The following is a 26,836-nucleotide window of genomic DNA, read 5'->3' on the forward strand; positions in this document are numbered from 1 at the left end:
TGTTTTGCTGCTTCAGGACCTGGAAGGCTTGCTGTGATAGATGGAACCATGAATTCTACTGTCTACCAAAAAATCCTGAAGGAGAATGTCCGGTCATCTGTTTGTCAACTCAAGCTAAAGCGATCTTGGGTGCTGCAGCAGGACAATGACCCAAAACACACCAGCAAATCCACCTCTGAATGGCTGAAGAAAAACAAAATGAAGACTTTGGAGTGGCCTAGTCAAAGTCCTGACCTGAATCTTATTGAGATGTTGTGGCATGACCTTAAAAAGGCAGTTCATGCTAGAAAACCCTCAAATAAAGCTGAATTACAACAATTCTGCAAAGATGAGTGGGCCAAAATTCCTCCAGAGCGCTGTAAAAGACTCGTTGTAAGTTATCGCAAACGCTTGATTGCAGTTATTGCTGCTAAGGGTGGCCCAACCAGTTATTAGGTTCAGGGGGCAATTACTTTTTCACACAGGGCCATGTAGGTTTGAAGTTTTTCTCCCTAAATAATAAAAATCATCATTTAAAAAATGCATTTTGTGTTTACTTGTGTTATCTTTGACCAATAGTTAAATGTGTTTGATGATCAGAAACATTTTGTGTGACAAACATGCAAAAGAATAAGAAATCAGGAAGGGGGCAAATAGTTTTTCACACCACTGTATTTACAAATGATTGGGTCAAACAAATGTCACCTAAATACTAATATAAAGTGTTGGGGTCAAACAAAGTTCAGGGTGTATCCAGTAAGTTTAACTGTCACTCAAAGCTATCTCCAAAGGAACCGCCACCCCTCCCCATCCATCCCCACACTTTTACACTAAATGAGGCGCAGAGAAGGGAATCCTCAAAACCTGATTTGACAAGCTCAAGAGAATGGCCACAAGAAAAGGAAGTGACATTTGGACACATTTTCTGGCAACTTCAGCCACAGAGGGAAAGTGTAATTTATGCAAGAAGACTTTTTCCACCAAAGGAGGAAGTACTTCTAATTTGAGGAGACACCTCAAATCTATTCACCCAACTGTGCTGTTAGCACAAGTAAGAACAGAGAGTGGCCCTTTTGCAGCTGGAAGGGTTTCCAGCAGCATTACTTCAGCCAGACTCTCAACTGACTCATCGACCACATCCACACCTGCCAATTTACCCGCAGCACCCACCACCATCCAAGAATCAGTTCGGGCACGGAGACCACATCTTCAAACCTCAATGGGCAGTTTCATAACAAGACCGATGGACCCATTAAGACAGAGCAAACTTGATGAGGCCTTGGTCAAAATGATTGCTTGTGACTTTCAACCATTTTCAGTTGTTGAGGATAAGGGCTTTAAAGAATTTTAAAATCTCCTGGACCCATCATACATTTTACCAAGTAGAAAAACATTCTCAAAAACCATACTGCCTAGGTTGTATGACAAGCTAAGGTCAGAAATAATGGATAAAATCAAGAGTGCCTCTGCTGTATGTCTCACAACAGACTGCTGGACTTCTGTGAATGCCACAAGTTATATGGCTGTGACTTGTCATTTCATAGAGGATTTTCAGATGACATCCTATCTTTTAGACTGCTTTGTTTTGACAGAAAGAAACACTGCCTCTCACCTGGCAAGAGAGCTGTCCAGAGTTACTAATGAATGGGATGTGGATAACAAAATTGTAGCTTGTGTAACTGACAATGCCAGCAATATTGTTTCAGCTCTGAGAGAACACCTCCACTGGGACTACATCCCATGCTTTGCTCATATGTTAAACCTCATTGTCAAAGCTGCACTGAAGGAGGTCCAAAATGTACTGAAAAAGGTGAAATCTATTGTTGAATACTTCCACAGAAGCACAGTTGCTTCAGACAGACTCAAGGCCACACAGAAACAGATGGGACAGGAGCCGCTGCGTCTAAAACAGGAAGTGTCCACAAGGTGGAATTCAACTTATTACATGTTGAAAAGGTTCACTGATCTGAAAGATCCAATCATCTCTACCCTGGCACTCACCAATGCTTTGCCAACATTAACACCAGAGGAATGGGAAATTGCCAAAGAAATTACTGATATCATTAAGCCATTTGAGGAGGTCACCACTGAAGTGAGCGGAGAAAAGTAAGTAGTTTAACTTTTTTTGCTTATCATTTATAATAAACAAAATTAAACTCTCTATTTTTATACAAGATTATATATTTTTATACTTACATTAAGCTAATCATATGTACAATATAGATGTTGATTTAGTTACGTAAAGTTGCGTAGTAGAAGAAGCCAATTGCTCGGTCTGTCTGCTGTGCTTCGCTAAGTTTTTCTGGTGCAAGGAGAGACTCAGTCAAACACACACACACACATTGTCTGTCATAAAGGTCTATGTTTATTAATAGCAAAAGATGGTGTTTTTATATGTTTGATCAAACGCCTGTGCCATCGACATATGTTACTACAAAGGACATGAACCATTGTAAATGTTCCGGTGAGATCCTGAAGAATCAAAGGAGAGGAAGATAGAGAGGTGTCCATCCAGAGACGAATCACAAGATGATGGCTTGATTTGGGGGGGGGGGGACAGATAGAGATATAGAAAGACACATAAAGAACACAGAATGCGAAGGTGAGCGTGAGAGCGTTTGCACCTTTAAGAACAGATGAAAGAGGAGACAGGAAGATGGCAGCAGGGAAGATTTACTACGCTATATCAGATCTATGAGCAGGAGAGTAGAAATAATTCATTTTTATTTAAAATAAAGTTATAAGAAATTATATTAAATATAATTGTTCATCTTTATAGGTTTGTGACTGCCTCCAAAGTCATTTTGATGACAAGAGGTCTTCAGAAGATTGTTGTCAGGTTTCAGAGAAATCCATCCTGTCTAAAACCTGTTAACAAATTAGTGGACACCCTCATGGCTGAAATGAACAGAAGGTTTGGAAAAGTTGAATTTTTTTTATTTTTTATTCAAATTCGGTAATTATTGTTTTCATTCGGTACATGACAACAAATGTATCAATACTGCTTGCAAGGCCAAAATATTACAGTGACTGAAGTTAACAGAAGTAGATGTATCAATAAATAGAGAAAAATTACAATGGCAATAACAATGAAAAGCCACAATTATTGTGTTACATGAGAAGACAGCGTCACAAAAGACCAAAAATCTTCCCAAACTGGAATACCCACAGGGGCCCCTGCTTTGTTCTTATTATGCAGTTTGCAAAGCAAACGTTCGTACGAAGCTGTCCTGGTCATTATGTTGACCCATTCTTTTAACTCTGGGGTTTTAGGAGTTTTCCAGTGCTTCAAAAGGCAAAGTTGAATTTATTGAGAAACTCGCTGATGCTACTTGCTTGGACCTAAGGTTCAAAAAGCAAGCCTTTGTCAACCAACAGGCTGCAGATGAGACAGTAAAGAGGATCACTACAGCTGCAGCACATGTTAACCCAACTCAGGGTGAAGAGGAGACTGCTCCAGATTGTGCTGCAATCGTCACTGCAACAGCCATGTTTTGGGAGGACTTTGACGAAAGGGTAGCGAGCATGAGGCCAATTTCTGCCACCACGTCCCATACTGCAGATACAATGATGGAGATGCGGGCCTATCTTGCAGATCCACTTTTACCCCGCACATCAGACCCTCTGGCATGGTGGAGGAAGAGTTCCCCTGTTTACAAAAGCCTCTTTGAAGTAATGAAGGCTAGACTTTGTATTGTGGCTACATCTGTGCCATCTGAGAGAGTTTTTTCTAAGACAGGGCAGATTATCTCTGACAGAAAAAACAGACTGAGCCCATCCAAAGTCCAGCAGCTTGTTTTTCTCAATGCAAACTTGCTCTGAATCAGGTCACAGTGTGTCTGTGTGTTTTGTGTGTTAATTTTTTTAAAACAGTATTGATGTTAGGCTTTATATTGTAATATATTGATAACTATATGTTATTGTTGCGGCTCATACTGTAGTGTATAGGGTGAAAACTTTCACTTGTTTATTAAAATTTTCCAATTTATTTTTATTTTTTATTTAAATTATTTAATTTTACAAAAAATAAAATCAACAGTATAATACTTTCTTTGATGTTTATTTTATATACTTAAATATAACTTCATAGCGTCTATGGGAGTCACAAAACGAACGACTCGGGGACTCATTAGCAGAACCGTTCGTTCAATACTGTTTCCTGTATACTGTACTGCATAGCGTCTATGGGAGTCACGTGACAAAAGAACAAACGACTCAGGACCGAAAAGACTCAAAGGTAATTACTCCATTCTGTTTCCTGTATATATTATATTATATTATACTATATAACATATGGAGGTTTTGCGATGCTTTGCGCATGCGCGCCCAATAGAAAATGAACAAATTACTCTCCGGGACAACTCGTTCATCTGAGTCATGTTGAAGATTCGTTCAAAAAGAACGAATCGTTCATGAACGACCCATCACTAGTGGCAATGTTCAGTTAACAGCACTTTACCAATAAAGTAATGTCCAGTGATGTAAACTTCAAAGCACTTTTTGTAAGTTGCTCTGGATAAGAGTGTCTGGTGTCTGCCAAATGCCTTGGACTATTGTAACGCCTTACTGTCTGGTTGTTCAACTAGGTGCATAAACAAGCTTCTATTAGTCCAGAATGCAGCAGCAAGAGTCCTAACTAGAAACAGAAGATACGAGCACATCACACCTACCTTATCTTCACTTCATTGGCTCCCTGTGAAATTTCGCATTAATTTTTAAATACTACTCTTGACATATAAAGCATTTAAAGGTCTCGCGCCGCAGTATCTGAGTGAACTGCTAGTGTCTTATGATCCGCCACGCCTACTTCGATCAAAGGATGCAGGCTGCTTGTCAGTACCGCGTATTATGAAAACTACAGCTGGGGGCAGAGCTTTTTCTTAAAAAGCCCCAAAATTATGGAATAGTCTTCCAAATAGTGTTCGGGACTCAGACACAGTCTCAGTGTTTAAGTCCAGGCTAAAAACCTATTTATTTAATCAAGCATTTTTATAAATAGATTAGCCTTAGGTAAAGGAGCAGATCTGGGGGACTTATGGACGTAGAGTATTAGGTGAACTGGTATGTTTAGATGCTGTCCTCCTCACTCTCATTGATCACTCAGGTTTGTTGATGGTGAGGTGATTGGTTGCTTTACATCTCAGGGAGCCCCCTGTCTTTGTTTCCTTCTGGCTCCTCCCTTTTAATTATGATGTCATAGTTAGTCCTGCTGGAGTCTCTGCTTGCACTCTACACTAAATATACATTTACATTACAGACGTAACTGTTCTCTCCTCTTCTGCTCTCTCTCCTGCTCTTTCTCTTTCCTCTCTCCCCCTCTCTCTCCTTCCCTATCTCTCTGTCGAACTACACATGTCGTTCCTGAGCTGCCAGTGATCCAGACTCCCTCTGCTCTCCGGACCTGTCTGACCCATCCTGGTGCCCCGCTTCTGGTTAGAGATCTTGTCACATGGATGCGCAGTGTGTCTCTTTGGGATGCGTCTCGTGTCTGGAGATGGTTCTCTCTACCCAGAAGACGGTTCTGGCCTCGACTGGTGTTGGCAGCTGTTTCTTTGAGGACTTGACCATTCGATAGTTCAGGACTGGAACTTCATACAAGTCTACCTGAGTTTTCAATAACTAACTGGACAATACTCTCTGTTTCACCCAAATGAGGATGGGTTCGCTGTTGAGTCTGGTTCCTCTCAAGGTTTCTTTCTACTACTATCTCAAGGAGTTTTTTCTTGCCACTGTCACCTTCGGCTTGCTCATCAGGGACTATCACACGATTCATACACATTCAAATTCCATACAAACTTAAATAATTGTTTTAATTGTGTAAAGCGGCTTTGGGACAATGACAATTGTTAAAAGCGCTATACAAATAAAATTGAATTGAATTGAAATGCCTAAATGTAATAAAAAATTATTAAATTAAATGTTTTCTGAAATCAGGTTTGAGAATAAGGTATTTTTCTGATTATAAAACTGTAAACCTTCTTGCTATTGGTGACAGGAGAGATCTTATACTGAAAGATTCCAATATTTTAGTGTAGAAGAGTAAAACCGGGTAAACATTTACCAGTTGCTGTAAATTAACAGTGAGTCCATAAAGATAAGTGTTCTCGGCTGTTCTTTCTGTTAGTGATAACTGTAATAGGTCATTATGCTTCAATTCTCCTAATAAGGAAGTACAGAGTCTAAGACAACTGCAGTTTCTTTTGTAGTGTTCTGCGCTGGTGAGTTTAGATTTATTCTTAGTTTATAAAAACTTTTAAGTCTAATTTTCAATTCTGGGGAAGGTAATAAGTACTAACTGAACCAACAGAGTCATGTGTTAACTTTAAACAAATCGAAACTCAGACTGTGATTACCTTTTTCCAAAGTGAAGGTAACCCTCGAAACATTTGGACTGAAGAAAGCAACAACAGCAGCGAAACACAATGGCTTCTAAGCTTTCAGAGGAGGATTTCTCCTGTCCTGTGTGCTATGAAATGTTCAAGGATCCTGTTATTTTGCACTGCAGTCACAATGTGTGTAAAGTGTGTTTGCAGCAGTTCTGGGAGACCAAAGCATCCAGAGAATGTCCTGTTTGTAGAAAAAAGTCTTTACAGACTGAACCTCCTAGAAATCTGGTGTTAAAGAACCTGTGTGAGACTATCTTACAGAAGAGAAGTCAGAGATCTTCATCAGTGTCTGAAACAGTCTGCAGTCTGCACAGTGAGAAACTCAAACTCTTCTGTCTGGATGATCAACAGCCGGTGTGTTTGGTGTGCCAGAGTTCAAAAAAACACATCAACCACAAATTCTGCCCTATTGATGAGGCAGTAACTGATTGTAAGGTAAATAAAATGGTCTTATATGTTTTTTCTACATATCACTTTAGGTTTAATAAAAAACATGGTGTAATAATTAACTAATAGATTTCAGTTGCATTGTTGTCAATACAGTAACACAATAACATTCAAATGTAATTATGAAATGTGAGTCTACAATTCCATCTGTGTAAGGTTTTGTAATATGATGTGAAATCTTACATGGCAACGCTTTCTATATGGACAATCTGATCGTTTTGATTCATACATATTTTTCACACATTTCCCTAATTTTCTGTTGATTCTGTAAAACTGTTTTGTAACAATGGCCATTGTTAAAAGTGCTAAACAAATTAAATGGAATTGAATTATAGCCTGCATTCAGATAATTATTTAAACAAACAGCTTATGTTTCTTATTGTCTATCTGTCTGCCTCTGGGTCTCTACTGTATATCACTTACAGGTTAATGACTGGTTCATTAATGTCTGTACAGGGCACCTGACCAAAAGCTTAAATATGCTCTCTTTACTGATAATTAACAAAGACCTTTAAACATCATGCATGTGTGTGTTGTGTATGTGTGTGCTTTTCTGTCTTTTCTGGTACTGAATACTAGCAAGTGTATTAAGACAGTAAGTGTGAAAGACAATAATTTTTATTTTGCTTAAATTTTATTACATTTTACTTTATTTTACTTCACACTTAAAGCAGTGTACATCAATAAACCCACATCCTGTATGCACTTGACATCATTTTCTTTAGTACTTGGTGCATTTTAAAAGTTCTAATACAGTGGTTACCTAATCGGAATGGAGGTTCTACCGTCGCGGCGCTCGGCGGTACCGTTTGGGTTTGTGCGTTTGCTGGCTTTTACCGCTGAGTGGCGCTATATAACTACAGACTGACGCCTCATGGCTTAGTTCATTCTCTGTTGGATTAATGAGACACGGAGTTTTAGAACCGCACATAGTAGCGGATAAAATCAAGTAAAACATTGTAGGTAAACAAATTCATAATCACAGAACTAAAATGACAGTACTTCCCGGACATCGGACAAAACTCCGCGCCTTGCTTTTATAATGCGGAGCAAGTCCGAGATCATATTAACGTTAATTATCGCCAGCCGGCATGAATAGGCGGCTCCGTCCCTTTGCCGCCTATTCAGGGAGCCTACGAAGTGAGCGAGTAGCGATAGTAGATTTGGGCGCTCACCCATCACAGGCACACGCCATGGCAGATCATCATAATTGTCCTAAACTTGTATTTCATAAGGTTTCCCAGCTGCTTCGCATGTCTGAAGGGGAGGCCGCCTAACTAGTGAGCGAGGAGTGATATTGATTTGGGCGCACGCCGTGACAGGCTAAAAAAACTGTTGTCAGATTAATGTGCAAAAACTATATAATAAAACTATATAAGACTACATGCCTTTATAAGACTCAACTTTTATTTAAGCGCACTCACAATAACGAAAAAACTTTGTGATTTTGTAAATGTTTGAAAGCAAATAAGCTGCGCTGTTCTGTATTGTTTTTGGTGAACTTGAGCGCGTCAGAAAATGAACGCAAACGTTTTTTTAAATGGTCAGAGTTAGTCTGCTTGCTGTTTTCCCGACGCGTTCATAATCATTAGTCTACTTCTGCCGGTGCGCTCTGGAAAACTTCATGCATGCGGCTGAGCGCTGATTAAAACTATGTAGTAAATTAAAGAGGAGAATCACGATGCCGAATCGAAGTCCTGAGCCCAAACCTCATTTCAATTAAATTTAAAAATATTATAAGTAAAAAAAACAATAGCGCACATTTAGAAACCGTTTATAAATTCTTTCCGACATAAGTTGGCCCGGTGTTATGCGCAGAGCACCGGGAGATTTCCTGAAGCTCCAAAATCACTGGCGCATTTTTTCTAAATAGACGCTATCTTTAATAACTGATGGAGGTTTTGAGCTGTATACACACGCATTCCTGCCTAAACAACTCTTAAAACTACACCTGTGACACAATAAACAGTAATATTTCGAACATTCTGCAGGCTGATATTTGGAGAAACGAAAGAATAATGAATAAACCAGTTGTTAGGTCAAAATAACCCAACCAGGTGTTCATTTGTAAACTACATCTCATATGAGCCAACTTGAGCAACCCAACACTGTGTTTAAAGTACCTAAAATAATCCAGAACTTAAATAACAATAAACAGATACAGAGATACGCTATATAAAAGTCACTATTGTATTTACTGCAACGAGCAAAAATGTCACTTTGCGCCACCTGGCGGCCATTTTACGAATGACTTTGAAATGCAACTGATTTATTTTGACGCTGACGTTTTTACACAGCGGTGAGCGCGACGGTAATAACCATTCCAATTGATTAACTACTGTAATTGCTTGTGAGAAAGTTATTATTGAACACAGAGTCTCCATGCAGTGTGTTGATTTGTTTCAGGAGAAGCTCAAAACTGCACTGAAGCCCCTACAGGAGAAACTGAAGATCTTTAACGACTGTAAACTGAACTGGAGTCAGACTGCAGAACATATAAAGGTTAGAATCAATAACATGGTTTTTATATTAGTATTATATTTTCCATCATATATAATCAGTTATATTTCATTTAATTTTCTCTTCACTGCAGATTCAGGCCCGACACACAGAGCGTCAGATTAAGGAGGAGTTTGAGAAGCTTCACCAGTTTCTACGAGATGAAGAGGCAGCCAGGATCACTGCACTGAGAGAGGAAGAGGAGCAGAAGAGTCAGATGACGAAGGAGAAGATTGAGAAGTTGAGCAGAGACATATCATCTCTTTCAAACACAATCAGAGCCACAGAAGAGGAGATGAGAGCTGAAGACGTCTCGTTCTTACAAGTGAGGATCATTTAGTCAGTATTTATATTGTGAGAAAGTCAAACTTCTCTCCATCATCAGAAACATCACATTTCAGTGGTGTAAAAATGTAAATCATATCCACTGATGTTTGCTTTGTTGTGTTACAGAACTACAAGGCCACAGTGAAAAGGTGAGTGATGTGCTTCCTGTCTCTCTCGTTCTCTGTGTTTCTGAATCCAAACCCACAGCAACACTGAATGTTCTTGCAGAGCCCAGAGCACACTGCGGCATCCAGAGGAGCTTTCAGGAGCACTGATCCATGTGGCCAAACATCTGGCCAACCTGAAGTTCAGAGTCTGGGAGAAGATGCAGCACACTGTTCAATACAGTAAAAATCTTTCTTCCCTTTCTCCTCCCTCCCTCTCTTCCTCCATTTTATTTCTCTTTCCCTCTGTGACTCTATTTAACATGAAATTATTTTCTGTTTCTTTCAGCACCTGTAACTCTGGACCCCAACACTGCTCATCCTAATCTCATTATATCTGATGATCTGACCAGTGTGAGACGTAGTGATAAGAAACAGAAGCTTCCAGATAATCCAGAGAGATTTGATGAATATTTGTGTATTCTGGGCTCTGAGGGCTTTAACTCAGGGACTCACTGCTGGGATGTTGAAGTTGGAGACTGTACACGGTGGTATGTCGGTGTGATGACAGAATCTGCTCAGAGGAAGGGAGAAATCTACTTCAATAGTGGAATCTGGTGTGGGGGATATTATGGTGATAAATATAACTCATGTGCTACACCACACCCACCCTCTTTCCTCTCTGTAACACAGAAACTCCAGAGGATCAGAGTGAAGCTGGACTGGGACAGAGGAAAACTGTCATTTTCCGATCCGCTCACTAACACACACATACACACTTTCACACACACATTTACTGACAAATTACTGCCATTTATAAATGTGGCTTGTGAAAAATCTCTTGTAAAGATCATCCCATTTCAGTGCTCTGTAAGAGGGCAACAGATAATTTATAGCTATAACGTCATTTCAATTCATTAATTAAATATTGCTAATTAAATTATTTTTATTTGTCATAAATGTCTGTATTGACATAGAGCAGGTCAGAATTCATGACATGTATCAATACAAAGTTATACATTACTGTATGTGGTGACAGATGATATAATTTCCTGTAATTTGGTGACAGATGATGTCATTGTGATAAAGATAAGAAAAAACTAATGACCAAAAAAAGAGAAGTTTGCATAGGGAGAATTGCATAGTATGGGGAATGACATATTTTCTCCCTGTCAGGCAACAGTTTCTCTTCCAAATCAGCAGCTCAACAATTGAGGACACATTTATACAGTAGAAAGCATCTAATACAAATTCTAGAACATACACTTGACAGATTATGACAGCTGGTTTAACCATTTTGCATGTACAGAAATATATAAAAACTGTTATATAAAAAAACATTAATGTTTTAGGTGATAAGACTATTTAACAGATATGTATTATACAGCATACATTTAGTTAAACATGACATAAGAGGCTGGCAGACAGTTGTACACAATCTTTTACATGAATGTATAAGAGCATTTCTAATTGGTTCATACAAATGACAAATTGATTTCATGAGATTAAGTTTAAATGTTATTTTGAGAATTTGAGTTTTGATTTGAGAAATGTACTAAAGTGACTGAGAAAAACTGTAAAGTCTTTGATCAATCAATAATCAACCGTTTGGTTAAAATACTGTGCGCCATGTATGTGCATGTGAAGATGACTTAGCAGATGTCTGCATATACGTACACATCAGCCTTTGGAGTATATATAATCCTGAACATGAATACAGTATGTGCCAAAATATCCAGCACTGAAATGAAAAGATGTCAGATATCATCTTGTCATCTGTGAGTTTTATTTCTTCTGAAAGAAACTAATATACACACTATAGCATTTTGCTTTATGATGGTATGCATAATGTAAGTATTCAAAGTGTGTGTGCAGCACCTCGTTGTAGACAGTGTTCATATCATTCACGCAGATTCTCAACCCGGACTCCCGGAATAAAGGCTGCTACTGACTCCTGCAAAAGGAGACGAAGCACAGTCCTTGGTGGAGCTTCATAGTTGAACACTCTCCTTTAACATTCTCCTTAAATAGGCAACAAGTGGTGTGTAAGATCGGGGAATGTGCCGGGTATAGGAAGGACTTGATCTCCATGAATTAGATTATTGCATTTCTCTTAAAGTTATGTATTTAAATAACTTTAAGAGAAATGAGACTTTGTAGGGATGTGTCTTTCCTGTAGTTGTACTTGTTAGTGCCGTGTTTTTAAAAATCCTGGGTAAAGTATTTAGCTGGCTGTGTGAAACTGCAGTGGAGGAGAAGTCAAACCAGTAGTTTGTTGTTTTGAAACAAACTGATGGATGTGTGTTAATTCTGCATTAGGTACATAATCATTTAGAATTAAATTCAATTGTTTACGCTGAGAATGAACAGTGTTAATCTGCATCAATAAACAATTACACAAATTACCAAAAAAAAAAAAACAACACAGACATAAATACAGTTTGCTTAATTTACATTTTTATCAGTTTAATTTACATCAGTGATGTGTTCAGTTAAAAATAAGTACAGGTCTGTACAGTGATTGATGTGATGTACAGGATTGTTGATGTGTTCAGTTTAACGTCTGGGTAACTGATGTTAAAACCAACTGTTTTATGTTAATACTGTTCTTTAACTGCAGTTAACCGCAAGTTCTGACATGTGGTTGGCAGACAGACAGACAGACAGACAGACAGATAGATAGATAGATAGATTATTGTGGCACTGTGCAAAAGTTTGGCCACCCTACATAATCAATATTTTGTAACACCTCCTCTGGCAGATATCACAACTTGCAAACACTTTTTATTGCCAGCTAAAAGTCTTTCAATTTTTGTACATGGGATTTTCTACCATTCTCCCTTGCGAAAGGCTTCTAGTTCTGTAATATTCTTTGGTTGTCTTGCATTAACAGCTCTTTAAGATCTACCCACAAATTTTAAATGATGTTCAAATCAGGGAACTGTGATGGCTGTTCCAAAACCTTCAGCTTGCGTCTCTTGAGGTAATCCATAGTGGATTTCAAGGTATGTTTAGCATCATTGTCCTGTTGTAGAAGCCGTCCCCTTTTCAGCTTTAGCTTTTTTACAGATGATGTGATGTTTGCTTCCTGAATTTGCTGATATTTGGTGTAATCCATTTTTTCTTTTCCACCCATGCAATGTTTCCTGTGCCACTGGCTGCAACACAACCCCAAAGCATGATAGATCCACCCCCATGCTTAATAGTTGGCAAGGTGTTCTTTTAAAAAAATGCTGCTCCTTTTTTTCTCCAAACATGCCTTTCCTGATTGTGGCCAAAGAGTTCCATTTTAACTTCATCAGTCCACAGCACTTGTTTCCAAAATGCATCAGGCTTTTGTAGATGTTCCGTTGCATACTTCTGGTGTTTTTCTTCTGCTGATTCTTCCAAGAAGGTCTTGTCCGTGCAAGCATCGCTGCACAGTGGAAGGGTGCATCACCACTCCTGAGTCTGCTAAATCTTCCTGCAGGTTTTTTTTTTTCAGTCAAATGGGGGTTTTGATTTGACTTTCTGACCAGCATACGAGCAGTTCTCTCCGAAAAGTTTTCTTGGTCTTCCAGATCTCATCTTGACCTCCAGAGTTTCCCTGAACTGCCATCTCTTAATTACAAGCTGCAAGCTGAAAAACGCTTTGCTATCTTTTTGTAGCCCTATCCTGCTTTGTGGGCATCAATAACTTTAATTTTCAGAGTCTTACACAGCTGCTTAGAGGAACCCATGGTTGTTGAGTGTCCGCAAGTGCACAAGGTTTGAAGAGTCGAAATATTTGTAATACTCTGGACCTCTTAGTGTGCCCAAACTTTTGCACAGTGCCATAATAATGTTTTTTTTATTTATTTTGTTAAATAAAGGAGCACATTAACTCGTTAAATATAGAAATTAATCATAAACAGTTAATGCATTTATTAAGCAAAAAAGACTGTCCAAACATGCCTGGCCCTATGTTAAAAAAGAAAGTAATTACCCTAAACTGAATAACTGGTTGTGCCACCATGTAAAAGAGTGCAAACTAGCTGGACTGTGCAGAGCACTCCATGGGAAGGTGTAAATAGAGGAGTTAAAGTCCTCTTTAGTGGCATTGGAAAATATCATAGATCTGTCTTAGCACTGTACAAATGATGCACTAAAACAATAAGAAAAGAATTGACAGATAACATAAAATTTTATATTTTGGGTGATTAAAATAGTAAGTTCCAGCTGTCTGGTACAACATTTTATTAAACAATCTAATAAAAGAAGGTCTTATACACTTTTTTACTTTGATTTTTATTGTTGTACATATAAATTACATACAATTTATTACATTTTACTATTAAGATCTATTTCTTTTTATATAGGAAGGGTAAATTATAGTATTAAAATACATTAAACTAATTTATGTAATACACTACAATTAATGTAATACATTTAATTATGTTGATAAGGTCAAGGATAAAAATAATACATATTTGTCAGTGTTTTATTGCATCCATCTTTCTTTGTGAGCACCCGCATATTAGAGGCAGTTACTTTTCACCCTTTCCAACCACCAGGGGCAGTATGATAACAAAATGGATATTCTGGAATCACTTGCTAACAAGGGTGTAGTGCTTGCTGCTAGTACCCAACATAAACATCACTTTTTCATGACCCCCAACAAATATAATCCACTGATCATTCAGCAAGAAAAATCACAAAAACAACACCTCCACCACTAAGTGCCATGGAGTATAGGTTAACCTTTACAGACTCCTCACTGTGGGAAACAGTTTCCTTCATCTGACTGTGCTTTGATGTCTGCACACTGTGGAACACGCTCACACTCCTAAAACACAGCCAGTGTTAATTATTTGTGCTAACTGGGCTGCTTCACCTCAATGGCAAAAATAAGTAAATTAAAAGGTAAAGAAAGTTTTGCTCAAGTAGAAATTAATTTACTACGTAACGAGAAAAATCTTACGTTTAGTGACTCATCACGCTGTTTTAAAGCCTCTTCATACTTTGAATGCAGGAATCTGTACGCCTCCTCTGCTTCTTCAAGATCCTAAAACACAGCCATGGACAAAATTAAAGATCCAGACTTGTTCATGTCTATAATCGGTCACTTCCGTTTCCAGTTCTTGAATTGTGTATTAAACAGACGCAGTGTGAGGGTGTAATATTTGGCCCTGTTTGTTAATTTTTTTACCCAAATTTTTGCCTACTGTCACGCACATATCCGAGATGTGTTTCAGAACTAACCAAGAATGTAATCATTTAAATGTGTTGTTCTGTACACAGATGCACTGAATCAAGAAACTCAACCTCAAGGTGCTGTTCCTCCAACTCGCGCGCATAGTCTTGCAGAACCTCACTGTCAGTTATCAGTTTGGCATTCTCTTTTTCTAGCTGAGCATTGGATGCCATCGCCTGCTCATATTTAGACTCAGCTTCAGCCAGAGCAACCTGCAAGTTACGACCAAAGGTTAACATCTTTATTTACTTCTTTCTACACACACATTCAAACACTACTCAGGACTCAACTCATCACTCATCAGATCAGATTACAATGCTTTAGAAACAAGAAACAGAATGTCTTAAAAACATTACAAAATGCAAAACCTCCCACAGACACAGAAAAACTTGCCCTAAGTGTCTCCTCGCTCTCTGTTGGCATTTTCCTTAACTTTAAGTACTGTGATTCGGTGATACTATGAGCCTTTCTCTCCTCTTCAAGCTCCTACAACACAGCCATGGAGCAGAAGACATTTAAAATTTAGTACATACTTTTCATATCATTCAATACAATACAAACCCGACTAAAAACTTTTTCTTTTAGTGTTTCTGAAAACTCTGGTGAAAACCTCTTAATTTGTGCAAACATTTATACACAAAAGATAAAAAAAAAATGAGGCACACTGTAAATTCTTCTATAGTTTATATATAAACTGCTTAATGCAAGGATATATCTCACTTACTTGTATTATCACACTAAACTTCATGTATGCCTCACTGAGCTTATCATTTTTCTGCTCTACTGAGTCTTGCAGTTTGGCCACCTGGGATCTCAGGTCAGAGACTTCCTCCTTTAGCTGAGCATTGGCCTGTATCACATTCATATGTGTCCTCTCAGCTTTCGCCAGCCTGGTCTGCAACTCCTACCAAAGCATGATGTACGTAATTATTCTTAAATTAAATGATTTATATTACTATCATTATTTTCTTTTTGTTCTAACATTACACATGAGCCAAAGACACCAATAAATAGAGGTTAAGTCGGATTCATTTCAATGTTGTATAAAAAAACATCAATGTACAGTAAGAAGTGTTTAAATCCATAGTTTTATAACCTTGCTGTTTTTATTAGCTGCACTGTGTGTTGACTGGGAATTCAATAGACGAAAGAAAAAGGAATGTGTTGGGTCTACTCATCATTGCTTCCAACTATATTTTAGCCTGTCATGCTTAACCCATACCTAGGTTGTGTTTTGATTTACACCTATTACCTGTTTGATTTATAGTAATACGTAATCTAGAAGTAGAAGGATACTAGTTCATTGCAGAGATGAAACACTTTAAATGTGCATCTGTCTTTGTGTGTAAGTGTAATATTTTGCTGCACAGCATTCTTAAGATGGCGCCCATAAAGCTGTGTGATATAATGTATGGCTCAAAGTAATATTTTCTTTCTTGAGATAGGTAGGTACAGTAAGAAATGTTATTCCTCCATGCAATATGAGAAAGCACGTCAGTAGACATGCCCCACAGGCTCCACACTGGTGAGTGTCAATTTAACTTGGCAGATTTTATGTTTTTACTGAATATGTTCTATATTATTTGGTACTCATTATTATGAGAAGTATATAAGAGCTGTGTTGCTCACCTCAGTTTTTTTTTTACACTCTGTTTGCTTAACATGGAGCAGTTCCTCCAACTCCATTACTCTCTCCTCCAGTTTGGACCTCTCACTGTCCACTAGAGCACTGGCCACTTCATTCTCCTGAGTCTTCTCCACATTCTTGTTCAGAGGACCCTTAATCACGAAGTTCAAAACATTTGACATAATTACATATGAAGAACAAGATGAAAGAATGATTATGATCATAACTTCTGCTCCCTGTTCAGGTCAACCTGAGAAGCCATGCTCAGCTTCGAGGTGAGGCAGCAAGGTATTATATCTTAATAGGCTTCTTCAGAAAACAGAGGTTATAGTTATAAGCTTTTATTTGCTTTTAGATGATTTATTTGGTGTCACACATATCGCATGGCACTGTGATGGTGGGCTTGAAGCCAGTGCATCACACAAGCCTAGAGGCTTTTCTTCTCCATGGGAAAACAGCGACCGTTCAGCATTATGGACAGCTACACTGGGGCATGGCCTCGAAATTCACCATGGCCGGCTGCAATGATTTAGTTACACTCCTATGGTTGTCTGCTAGCTTTAAAAAACTTGCAACTGCTTCTTATGGTGAGTAGGACTTGCACAACAATAGACTTATGCCTCTGTCCTCTCCCCTTAGAATCTGACCTTCCCGAGGAAACTCCGGTGCACTAAAAACCCCCGTGAAAAAGCCAATTCCCTGGCTCTACAGCCTCCCTTCCTCGTTCATGCCGCTCCGCACCTGACCAAGGACATAGCTTCGCCCAATGCATGTACGATCCCCAGACCCATCCTCGCACTCAACTTTATCTTCAGCTGATTAAGATCGCTCTTAGACCTCCTATCAGCAAAAGAAGTCATTGAGTGCAGGGAATTAATTATATCCAAACTGATGTCAGAAATCTTCCGACTGCCCTCCCGTGGCTGCCCTCCCGTCTGCTCATTACAATTAAAAAGCTTTCAGATGCTACTTATGGTAAGTAGGATTCGCATGACAATGGACTTGTTGAAATTACTAACTAGAAATTAAGGTCCTGTATTCACATTTCCGAAACAGTCCTAAAGCATTTACTACATAACGAGAAAAATCTTACCTTTAGTGACTCATCACGTTGTGTTAAAGCCTCTTCATACTTTAACTGCAAAAATCTGTAAGCTTCTTCTACTTCCTCAAGATCCTTTAACATAGCCATGGACAAAATAAAAGATTCACACTTGATTCAGACTTTATGTCTACAATCGCCCCCTTCCATTTCCTTTTTTTGAAAACATGTATTAAACAGATGCAGTGTATGGGTGTAACACACACACACACACACACACACACACACACACACACACACACATATAAATATTTATTTATGCACACTGTGATGCAGGCCCATTTCTAAGATGTGTTTCAGAACTAACCCAGAACATAAAAAACATCAAGGGAGTGTATTTTAGGATAAATATCATGTGATATTTTATTCATTTTAAATGTGTAGTCTGGTAAATGTTTGTACATAGAAGCATTGAATCAAGAAACTCAACCTCAAGGTGCTGTTCCTCCAACTCGCACAAGCAGTCCTGTAGCACCTCATTGTCCATTATCAGTTTGGTGTTTTCTTTCTGTAGCTGAGCATTGGACTCCATCACCTGTTTGTGTTTAGTCTCAGCTTCAGCCAAAGCGACCTGCAAGTTACACACACCCAAAGCCTAATACCACAACAGTATAAAATGCTTTGGCAATGCATATAAAAATAAGTTCTATGCCAGAACAGACACACACACAGAGAAAACCTACCTTTAGTGACTCGCTTTGTTCAAAGGTTTCTGTCTTCACTTCATATTCGGACTTCAAGACACAATGCACATCATGCTCCTGCTCCTAAAACACAGCCATGGAGGAGAAAAGGTTAAAACTTCAATACTACTTTTCACATCTTCAGTAGGCCACATCCGTTCAATACAATTCAAACACAGCATCTCAATCTAGAAAACACTTCATTTATAACACTGGACACGAATGAATTAATTAGTAAATGATTTCTTTTATGTGCATTTACAAATAAAATTTGCCATTCATCAATATCCTGTAAATTCTGACTTTTGTCAGGAATAAGCTTTATTCATTCAGTCATCTTCTATAACGCTTTTCCTGTACACAGGGTCGACAAAGTGCTAATCTATCGCAGAGAGACACACGGGCAATTTGGGAATGCTAATGAACCTAATCTGCTTGTCTTTTTTTACTTTTACTTTTTTGGGTAAACCCACCAAGCACAGGGAAAACATGGTTGTTGACTTCAGGAGACCACAGATCAACCACTCTCCGATGAACACCAATAGCTCTTCAATGAAGATCTTCAAAGGTACCAAATCCCTTGGTTTTCACCTGATGGAGAACTTCAACTAGTCCACTAACACCAGCTCTTCTTCTTCTTCGTCTTTCGGCTGTTCCCTTTCAGGGGTCCCCACAGCGAATCATTTGCCTTTTTTCTAACACTATCCTCTGCATTCTTTTCTCTCACACCAACTAACTTCATATCCTCTCTCACTGCATCCATAAATCTCCTCTTTGGTCTTCCCCTAGACCTCCTGCCTGGCAGTTCCAACCTCAGCATCCTTCTACCGATATATTCACAATCTCCTCTGAACATGCCCAAACCACCTCAATCTGGCCTCTCTGACTTTATCTCCAAAACATCTAACATGGGTTGTCCCTCTGATAAACTCATTCTTAATCCTATCCATCCTTGTCACTTCCAAAGAGAACCTCAACATCTTCAGCTCTGCTACCTCCAACTCTGCCTCCTGTCTTTTCTTTAGCGCCACTGTCTCTAAGCCGTAGAGCATTGCTGGTCTCACCACTGTCCTGTACATCTTTCCTTTCATTCTCGCTGATACTCTTTTATCCACACCTCTTTTAACACACCTGACACTTTTCTTTATTCCAACCTGCCTGTACCCACCTCTTCATCTTCTTAAACACTCTCCGTTGCTCTGGACCGTTGACCCTAAGTACTTAAAACCCTGCACCTTCTTTACCTCTGCTCCCTGTAGCCTCACCGATCCTCTTGGGTCCCTCTCATTTACACACATGTATTCTGTCTTGCTGCGGCTAACCTTCATTCCTCTTCTTTTCAGAGCATACCTCCACCTCTCCAAACTTTCCTCCACCTGTTCCCTGCTCTCGCTACAAAGCACAATGTCATCTGCAAACATCATATTTAATGGAGACTCCTGTCTTTACCTCATCTGTCATCCTGTCCATCACCAGAGCAAACAAAAAGGGGCTTAGAGCCGATCCTTGATGCAGACCCACCTCCACCTTGAACTCTTCTGTCACACCTACAGCACATCTCACCACTTTCTTACAGCTCTCATACATGTCCTGCACCACTCTAACATACTTCTCTGCGACTCCAGACCTTCTCATACAATACCACAACTCCTCTCTTGGCACCCTGTCATACGCTTTCTCTAAATCCACAAAGACACAGTGCAACTCTTTATTACCTTCTCTGTACTTCTCCGCCAGCTTCCTCAAAGCAAATACTGCATCTAATGTACTCTTTCTAGGCATAAAACCATATTGCTGCTCACAAATGCTCACCTCTGCCCTTAACCTAGCTTCCACTACTCTTTCACACAGCTTCATTGTCTGGCTCATTTGCTTTATACCTCTATAATTGCCACAGCTTTGCACATCTCCCTTGTTCTTAAAAATTGGCACTAATACACTTCTCCTCCATTCCTCTGGAATCCTTCCACTTTCCAAGATCTTGTTAAACAAACTAGTCAGAAACTCTACTGCCACCTCTTCTAAGCACTTCCATACCTCCACAGGTATGTCATCAGGACCAACAGCCTTTCCACTCTTCATCCTCTTCAATGCCCTTCTCACCTCACTTCTACTAATATTTGCTACTTCCTGTTCCACAACAGTCACCTCTTCTACTTTTTTCTCTTTCGTTTTCCTCATTTATCAACTCCTTAAAGTACTCCTTCCATCTTCCCATCACCCTCCTGGCATCTGTCAGTACATTTCCATCTCTATCTTTAATCACTCTAACCTCCTGCACATCCTTCCCATCTCTATCTCTCTGCCTTACCAACCTGTACAGATCCACCTCTCCCTCCTTACTGTCTAGCCTAGCATACAAGTCCTCATATTCTCTGTGTATTGAATCTCCTGTATTTGCTGATAATGACGTTAAAAACCCATTTAATCCTTTTTTATTTGGCTAACAGGAACAATTACACACAATTTACCTCAATGAATGATAAATAAGACCCACTGTGAGTTCTTACATTGTTTCTAAAAAAAAACTGCATAATGCAAAGATTTCTTATTTACCTTTGTTATCGTGGTATACGTCTTTTGTGCCTCACTGAGCTCTTCCTCCAAATCATGCACAATGTCTTTGTAAAATTCCATGACCAATTTCAATTCGAAGATATTGGCATCTAGCCGAGCACTGGTCTCCATAAACTTATTGCATTTTTCATCAGATTCAGCCAAAGCAACCTGCAAGTTCTACAACCAAAACATGTTGGTTTAATTTCCTTCCACACTTACAGTTGTGGTCAGGTGTTTACATACATTTACAATTAACATGAGTATGATAAAACATTGGACTTTAAATGAAGTCTGAGAACTATTCATTTTCTAGTTCATAGGACCAACACACAGGACAGTTTCAGTCAGAAAAATCTTTTCAAGCAATTTCTAAACAACTGCAGGTTATTGGGAGGTGGAGCCACTTTGCCAAGGTCTGAAAGAAGACCAAAATGCCCCCTCTACCGAGAAAAAACTGCTTCTGATGGTTAGGATAACTCAAGAAACAACCACAACCAGGCCTGCCATAATTACCATCTACAATCAAGTGAAGTTTACATTAACTGAAACGTTGTTGTCCAAGAAAGAAGCCTCTGCCCCAATATCCACACCTCCAAGCTCAAATAAGATTCATAAATCATCAGCTGAGTGTTCCAACGGTAATATTTTTAAGACTGAACCCTATTGAATATTAGTGAACTGTGCTTAAAAGCTGGATACTTTCTAGGAAACCAACACATACTGTATAATTGAACTGATTCTGCCAAGAACAGTGGTCAGATATTTAACCTGAATTGTCACAAAAGCTTGTTGATGGTTATCAATAGGTTCTGCTGAAGGTGAAACCTGCTAAGGGATGTTGAACCAAATATAAGTTGTTCTATGTGGATATGTTTGATTCTGTATGTAGAATTTTGACCATGTTGATTTTAGAAATTCCAAAATACACTTGTGCTGACCAAATTCTTTGGTTTTTCTTTATTAAGATGTATGCTGTACAAAATGTTTTACTTACGAAAAGACCTGTTTAAAAAAGCTTAAAAAGCCCAATATTACAGTGACAGTATAAGTGTTTGTAAACTTCGACCTCTACTGTACATTTAGGAGTCGATACCTCACTAGTGAAACCAGCTAACAGTTTCCATGTAAGATTCGACAAGCACATGCAGAAAGAGAAAGAGAGAAGCTTACACTTAGCCTCACCTCGTTGTGTGTTAAAGTTTCCATCATCTCCTGCTTAAGCTCCTAAAACACAGGCATGTAGCAGATAAAGTTAAAACTTCGATACTTACTTTTTACATCTGCACTGGATATAAATGTATTATTTTGCAAAATATTCCTTTGAACATTTAGACAAGAATTTTGGCATTAATGAAATCCGGTTTCAACAGGTTGGCACAGTCCAAAGACATGAAGATTAGGCTAATTGGCATTTCCAAATTGCCCATAGTATGTGATTGAGTGTATGTGTGTGTGCCCTGTGATAGATTGGCACCCTGTTCAGGGTGTACCCCGCCACGTGCCTTAAGCCTCCTGGGATAGGCTTCAGGTCCCCGCGACACTGAATACAGGATAATGTGGTATAGAGTGAAAATATTGTAAAAATCTTCTGATTATTGGAATTTTTCTTAAATCAAATATACTATGGCTTATAACTACACTTATAAAATATTTCTGGAGGCAAAACACTGCATTCTTTTTCTGCCATTTAGCCATAATAAAGGGAAAAGCAAGGAATGTTGGTTCTTAAATTATTTCTAAAGTAACTGCATGATGCAAGGATTTTCTCACATTTGTCATTAAGCTCCAGTTCTCCACTGATTCACGGAGCTCTTTTTCTTGATCCTTCACTGTGTCTTCCAATAAGTTCACATAGGAGCTCAGTTCAGAGTTCTCCTTCGTTAGCTGAGCAATGGTCTTTATTGCTTCTTCATAATTCCTCTGAGCTTCAGCCAGATTGGCATGAAAGTTCTACAAACAAAGTTTGATGGAATTAAACTTATCAGGATTTTAAGGTTTGGTTTAACATTACACTGCAGCCAAACATACGAATAAATGCGGGTTAAGCCTGATTAATATGAGGCTCCGTAAGCACGTCAGAATATTGTGTATAGTTGCTCCCACAGGGTCAGGGGTTCATACTTCTACCTAATGTGAGCGTGTCCTCTAGGAGGTGCTTTCATAAACCACCCCATAAGTTACTTTCCCCACCATTCTGTGTAAACCTTCTGAAATACACAAACCAGCCCACCTGATAATAACACCTCGGCTAAAGTTAGTTTGTTACTAATAAAGTCTCTAAAAAAGTTTAAATCAGCTAAAAAGTTAAACAGGAGCTGTTTACTGCTACTCTATTTATTGTCCAAACAGCTTACTAGTTTATAAATCATGCAGTAGCTGCTATATGGAGTATAGCATCAGCATCATAATTTACAAAGATTTCTCCTTTTTCACTAATGTATTGACAAACCGTGTTCATTACAAAGGGGCGTTCTCTGCAGCCTATTCGATGACTTCTTCAATTTCAGCCAATCACATAAATGTAAATTTAAGGCTATGACTGAGGCTGTCCGATATTGTATTACATTTGTGCAGTGATATAAAGAAATACACGGACGTCTTTAAAGCAGAGTTTTTTTTTTCTTTCTACAGGATTATATAATTATAATTTCTACAAAATGATTCACAGTATTATTAATGGCTGAAAGTATGCATATATACACACACATGTGCAGTAATGATTAAGAATTTCTTATATATATATATATATATATATATATATATATATATATATAAATAAAAGAAATTATAATGATTATTTTTTTTTAAATCAATAATGTTGCTGTTATCAAATGTTAAACTGACAGGTCAGTCAGATATTTTTTTCTCAGGTCTCTCAAAACCAGGACTAAAACACTAAAAAATAGCTTCTTTCCCAGAGCAGTAATGGGTTTAATTCAATAAGCACACTTCTAATTATAGCAAGATGGAACATTTAAGCAAGTTAATTTATTTCCATGGTAGATAACTTTTTCTTTTATATGTGCATTCCTTTATGCTTTATATTTTTGTTAATATTGTGATTGATATACAGTAATTTGATGAAACTAAATTAATTTAATTCATGGGCAAATATTAATAATCTCAACATCACACATCTACTGTTTCTGTAGCAGTTACAGGATCAGGTTGCCAGCTTGACGACTGATTGTATCTGAGCACTTGGTGGTGAAGGAGCTTGCTCAAGGGTCCAACAGTGGCAAACTGATGGTGCTCAAACCAAGGACATCCTGGTCTGCAGTCCAACACTTTAACCACTGAGCCACCCCTGCCCCAAGTATAATTTATTAAGCATTTAACGTGCATTATACAGGATGACCGATGGGAGTCATAGAACAGGTTTTTAGAACAGTTAGTACACGGTAAGTGTCTGTGGGAGGAGTATGAGCTAGGCATTCCCATTTTGAGTCTATCTCCGGAGTACTGTTTATTATTGTTGTTGTTGTTGTTTAAACTGTCCGACTCCGGTCGGTCACCCTGTATAATTACTGAGGAGTAATACATAATATTGTATCACTGGAAATGCATAAGTTTTGTGATTCACATTTATGGCACTGATCTGGCTCCATAATGCTCAGTTATAAATGTTAAATCTGAATTATAAAAGTTTTGGATTAAAAGTGAAGACTTTTGTGCTTTAACAGTAACAGTTACCTCAGTGACAGAGCTGTCAGTCCGTCTGACTCTGACTCCATCCACATCACACAACGAGTCTGACTCTAAACACACACACGAAAAACTCATACTGTAAGCCTAAACCTTCTGACTTTAAGTAGGAGAGAGAGAGGGATGCTGTACCTGCGGTGTGCGCATGCTCCGGGCTTCTCTGTTCCTCGCCGGAAGTGGTAAAATACGCGAATGCAGCTCTAACTGCTAACAGCAGGGGGCGCAGAAGGACAACATTCGCCGAGTGCCAGCAAATTAAACCTATTAAATCTCTCATAGTGTTAAAGCGCTGAAGTCCAATAACTTGTCAGTTAGAAAGTATAAGTAAATAGTGACACTCTAGTCTTGTCTAGTTTTTTTTAAAGATGCGTCACAATTACATGCTAATGGAAAGTGCCGAAATGTGCAGCAGACACATTAATCTTCATCACCATCATCATCATCGTCTATTATATATGATTATTACGTGATTTAAGACTAAACATCTTAATCACGTGCAGACTGAACGCGCGCGCGTTTATATACTACAAACGTGTGTGGGGGACCTTTAGTTGTTCACTTAATTAACCAGTGTGAAAATTTTATTTATTTTATATGATTGCAGCAATAAATCGGTTAAAATCAAGTCTTAAATACCATAATATATTTAATAGAATTTTAATATATTCAATAAAAATATATTTCAGGAACATTTCAGTGAAATGGACAGATGACGTAGCATGGCTTTATGGCATAAAAAGTAAGTAATATTCAAAAAGACTTAAGGCAGTATTTTAAGATTAGCACCAGCGTTATTTTTTTATTAAACTTATACGAGGAGTAAAAAAAAACGGGCTCATCCACAGTCCTATACATTACCACAATTTTGGAAGTGGAAGTTGTGTCTTTGGGTACTTTAAGGCATTATGTCATAATACTAAATCCGGGGTGTCCAAACAAATTTCTGAAAACCACCCTAGGAAAAGTTTAAAAATAAAATGATCCATTATTACGAACGTTTAAAAAGCGAGCTTCCTAGTATGAACACTAGATGTCACTATGACACAACAGTAACTCAACCCCCCAAGCCCAGCATTGGACGGACCGTTAGCCCTGCTATCTCCACTAAAGCCAAAGTGTTCAAAATTAAATAAATAAATAGGACATGATGAAATAAATAACTCTATAAATAAATAAGACATGGATATGTAATATGAGAATGATATTGTGAAATAATAAAACACATTTTGAAAAAAAAACTTATTATTGTAAAATATATTGCTTTCTGTTATATAAATTTACTTATTATTATAAAATAATATTTCATAGCCATTATTTTTCCCAATAACAGAGATTATTGCAGAGGCATAATAAGCTGTTTTTCTTTTTTCCCAAATGTAATTTTTTTCAAATACAGTTTTTATTTTAAAATCCCATTTTTCCCAATGGCCTATATATTCCTTAATGCGACTTTTCAGCAGAATGAGTCGTTCTGTCAATCAAAGCCAGTGGGTTGGAACTGCGCGCCTATTGGCTGATCCTTTAACATCGATTAGTTTCCCTAAATACCTGCTGCGCGGACCGCCGCTACAGCTAGCAATAATGTGTAGGCTCAGTGGCAGACTGGCCATCTGGAGCACCGGGCATTTTCCCCAGTGGGCCGCTGGTCAATGTGGCCGGCCCAGACAGTGTTGTATATCACATTATGTATGTTTGTTGCCCTTTAAGAGGTGCTGCGCGTGTACGCTGAGGACAAAAGAACGGAGCAGGAGCTTAGCTGTGCTGCTACAAAGCCCCAAACCCCCCGAAACGCTCTATTGTTTTACCCTTTTCTTTACTTTTACTGTATGTTTTGTATTATAATTTTGTGAAGCTGAAAAAGGCAGATGTTGTGAAATTCTTCAAATTAGCAGATTCTGCCTTTGGCATGAGGAGTTCACAGTTCCGCATGCTCTGACAGCTCTAACATTACGGTCAGGGACAGCGAGTTTGGATCCAGCAGCCTCAGGGTCAGGGACAGCGAGTCTGGAACTAGCCACCTCAGGGTCAGGGATGATGTTGACCAGCACCTCTCCCCTTCTGTACCCGAGCCAAGTGAAAATCAACTGAACAGATAAACTGGAATAAAATCAGAGGCAGCATTAGCTTTGGCTAGTAAACTAGTTACTCATTTTATTTTAATTAATTTTATTTTTAATTTTATGTTTAATTATCTTATACTATTATT

At 38.5% G+C, this 26,836-nt stretch overlaps 2 protein-coding genes across 6 annotated transcripts; one reads left to right on the top strand and one right to left on the bottom strand.

Annotated features, from left to right (window-relative positions):
- The first annotated feature begins 6,162 nt into the window (after nt 1-6,162).
- On the top strand, nt 6,163-11,509 carry LOC128523909 (zinc-binding protein A33-like). Of its 2 annotated transcripts, XM_053496105.1 has the most exons (7): nt 6,163-6,197; nt 6,345-6,800; nt 9,219-9,314; nt 9,406-9,636; nt 9,765-9,787; nt 9,867-9,985; nt 10,092-11,509. In XM_053496105.1, the coding sequence occupies exons 2-7, from the start codon at nt 6,402-6,404 to the stop codon at nt 10,661-10,663; spliced, it is 1,440 nt and encodes a 479-aa protein (XP_053352080.1). In that variant the 5' UTR covers nt 6,163-6,197; nt 6,345-6,401; the 3' UTR covers nt 10,664-11,509. The 2 variants fall into 2 exon arrangements, with proteins under 2 accessions (XP_053352080.1, XP_053352079.1); XM_053496104.1 differs by lacking the exon at nt 6,163-6,197 and having other exon boundaries at nt 6,208-6,800.
- A 2,581-nt stretch (nt 11,510-14,090) lies between these two features.
- On the bottom strand, nt 14,091-24,972 carry LOC128523908 (cingulin-like protein 1). 4 transcript variants are annotated; one of them, XM_053496100.1, is made up of 14 exons: nt 24,763-24,972; nt 24,619-24,683; nt 22,696-22,875; nt 22,108-22,149; nt 20,923-21,102; nt 18,367-18,450; nt 18,114-18,254; nt 17,675-17,758; nt 16,584-16,733; nt 15,679-15,858; nt 15,348-15,440; nt 15,026-15,166; nt 14,682-14,765; nt 14,091-14,546 (listed from the first exon to the last, which is right to left on the bottom strand). In XM_053496100.1, the coding sequence occupies exons 1-14, from the start codon at nt 24,905-24,907 to the stop codon at nt 14,475-14,477; spliced, it is 1,641 nt and encodes a 546-aa protein (XP_053352075.1). In that variant the 5' UTR covers nt 24,908-24,972; the 3' UTR covers nt 14,091-14,474. The 4 variants fall into 4 exon arrangements, with proteins under 4 accessions (XP_053352075.1, XP_053352076.1, XP_053352077.1 ...); XM_053496101.1 differs by lacking the exon at nt 22,696-22,875; XM_053496102.1 differs by lacking the exon at nt 20,923-21,102.
- Between the last annotated feature and the right edge of the window lie 1,864 nt (nt 24,973-26,836).

This window comes from Clarias gariepinus, chromosome 5 (assembly GCF_024256425.1).
Source record: "Clarias gariepinus isolate MV-2021 ecotype Netherlands chromosome 5, CGAR_prim_01v2, whole genome shotgun sequence".
NCBI lineage: Eukaryota > Metazoa > Chordata > Actinopteri > Siluriformes > Clariidae > Clarias > Clarias gariepinus.

Coding starts and splice junctions, on each gene's coding strand:
- LOC128523909 (XM_053496105.1), top strand. CDS start 6,402: ATGGCTTCTAAGCTTTCAGAGGAGGATTTCTCCTGTCCTGTGTGCTAT. Junction 9,637..9,764: donor AAGACGTCTCGTTCTTACAA/GTGAGGATCATT, acceptor GTTGTGTTACAG/AACTACAAGGCCACAGTGAA. Junction 9,788..9,866: donor TACAAGGCCACAGTGAAAAG/GTGAGTGATGTG, acceptor ATGTTCTTGCAG/AGCCCAGAGCACACTGCGGC.
- LOC128523908 (XM_053496100.1), bottom strand. CDS start 24,907: ATGAGAGATTTAATAGGTTTAATTTGCTGGCACTCGGCGAATGTTGTC. Junction 22,876..24,618: donor CTGACAGCTCTGTCACTGAG/GTAACTGTTACT, acceptor CTTTGTTTGTAG/AACTTTCATGCCAATCTGGC. Junction 16,734..17,674: donor AACGTGATGAGTCACTAAAG/GTAAGATTTTTC, acceptor TTCGTGATTAAG/GGTCCTCTGAACAAGAATGT.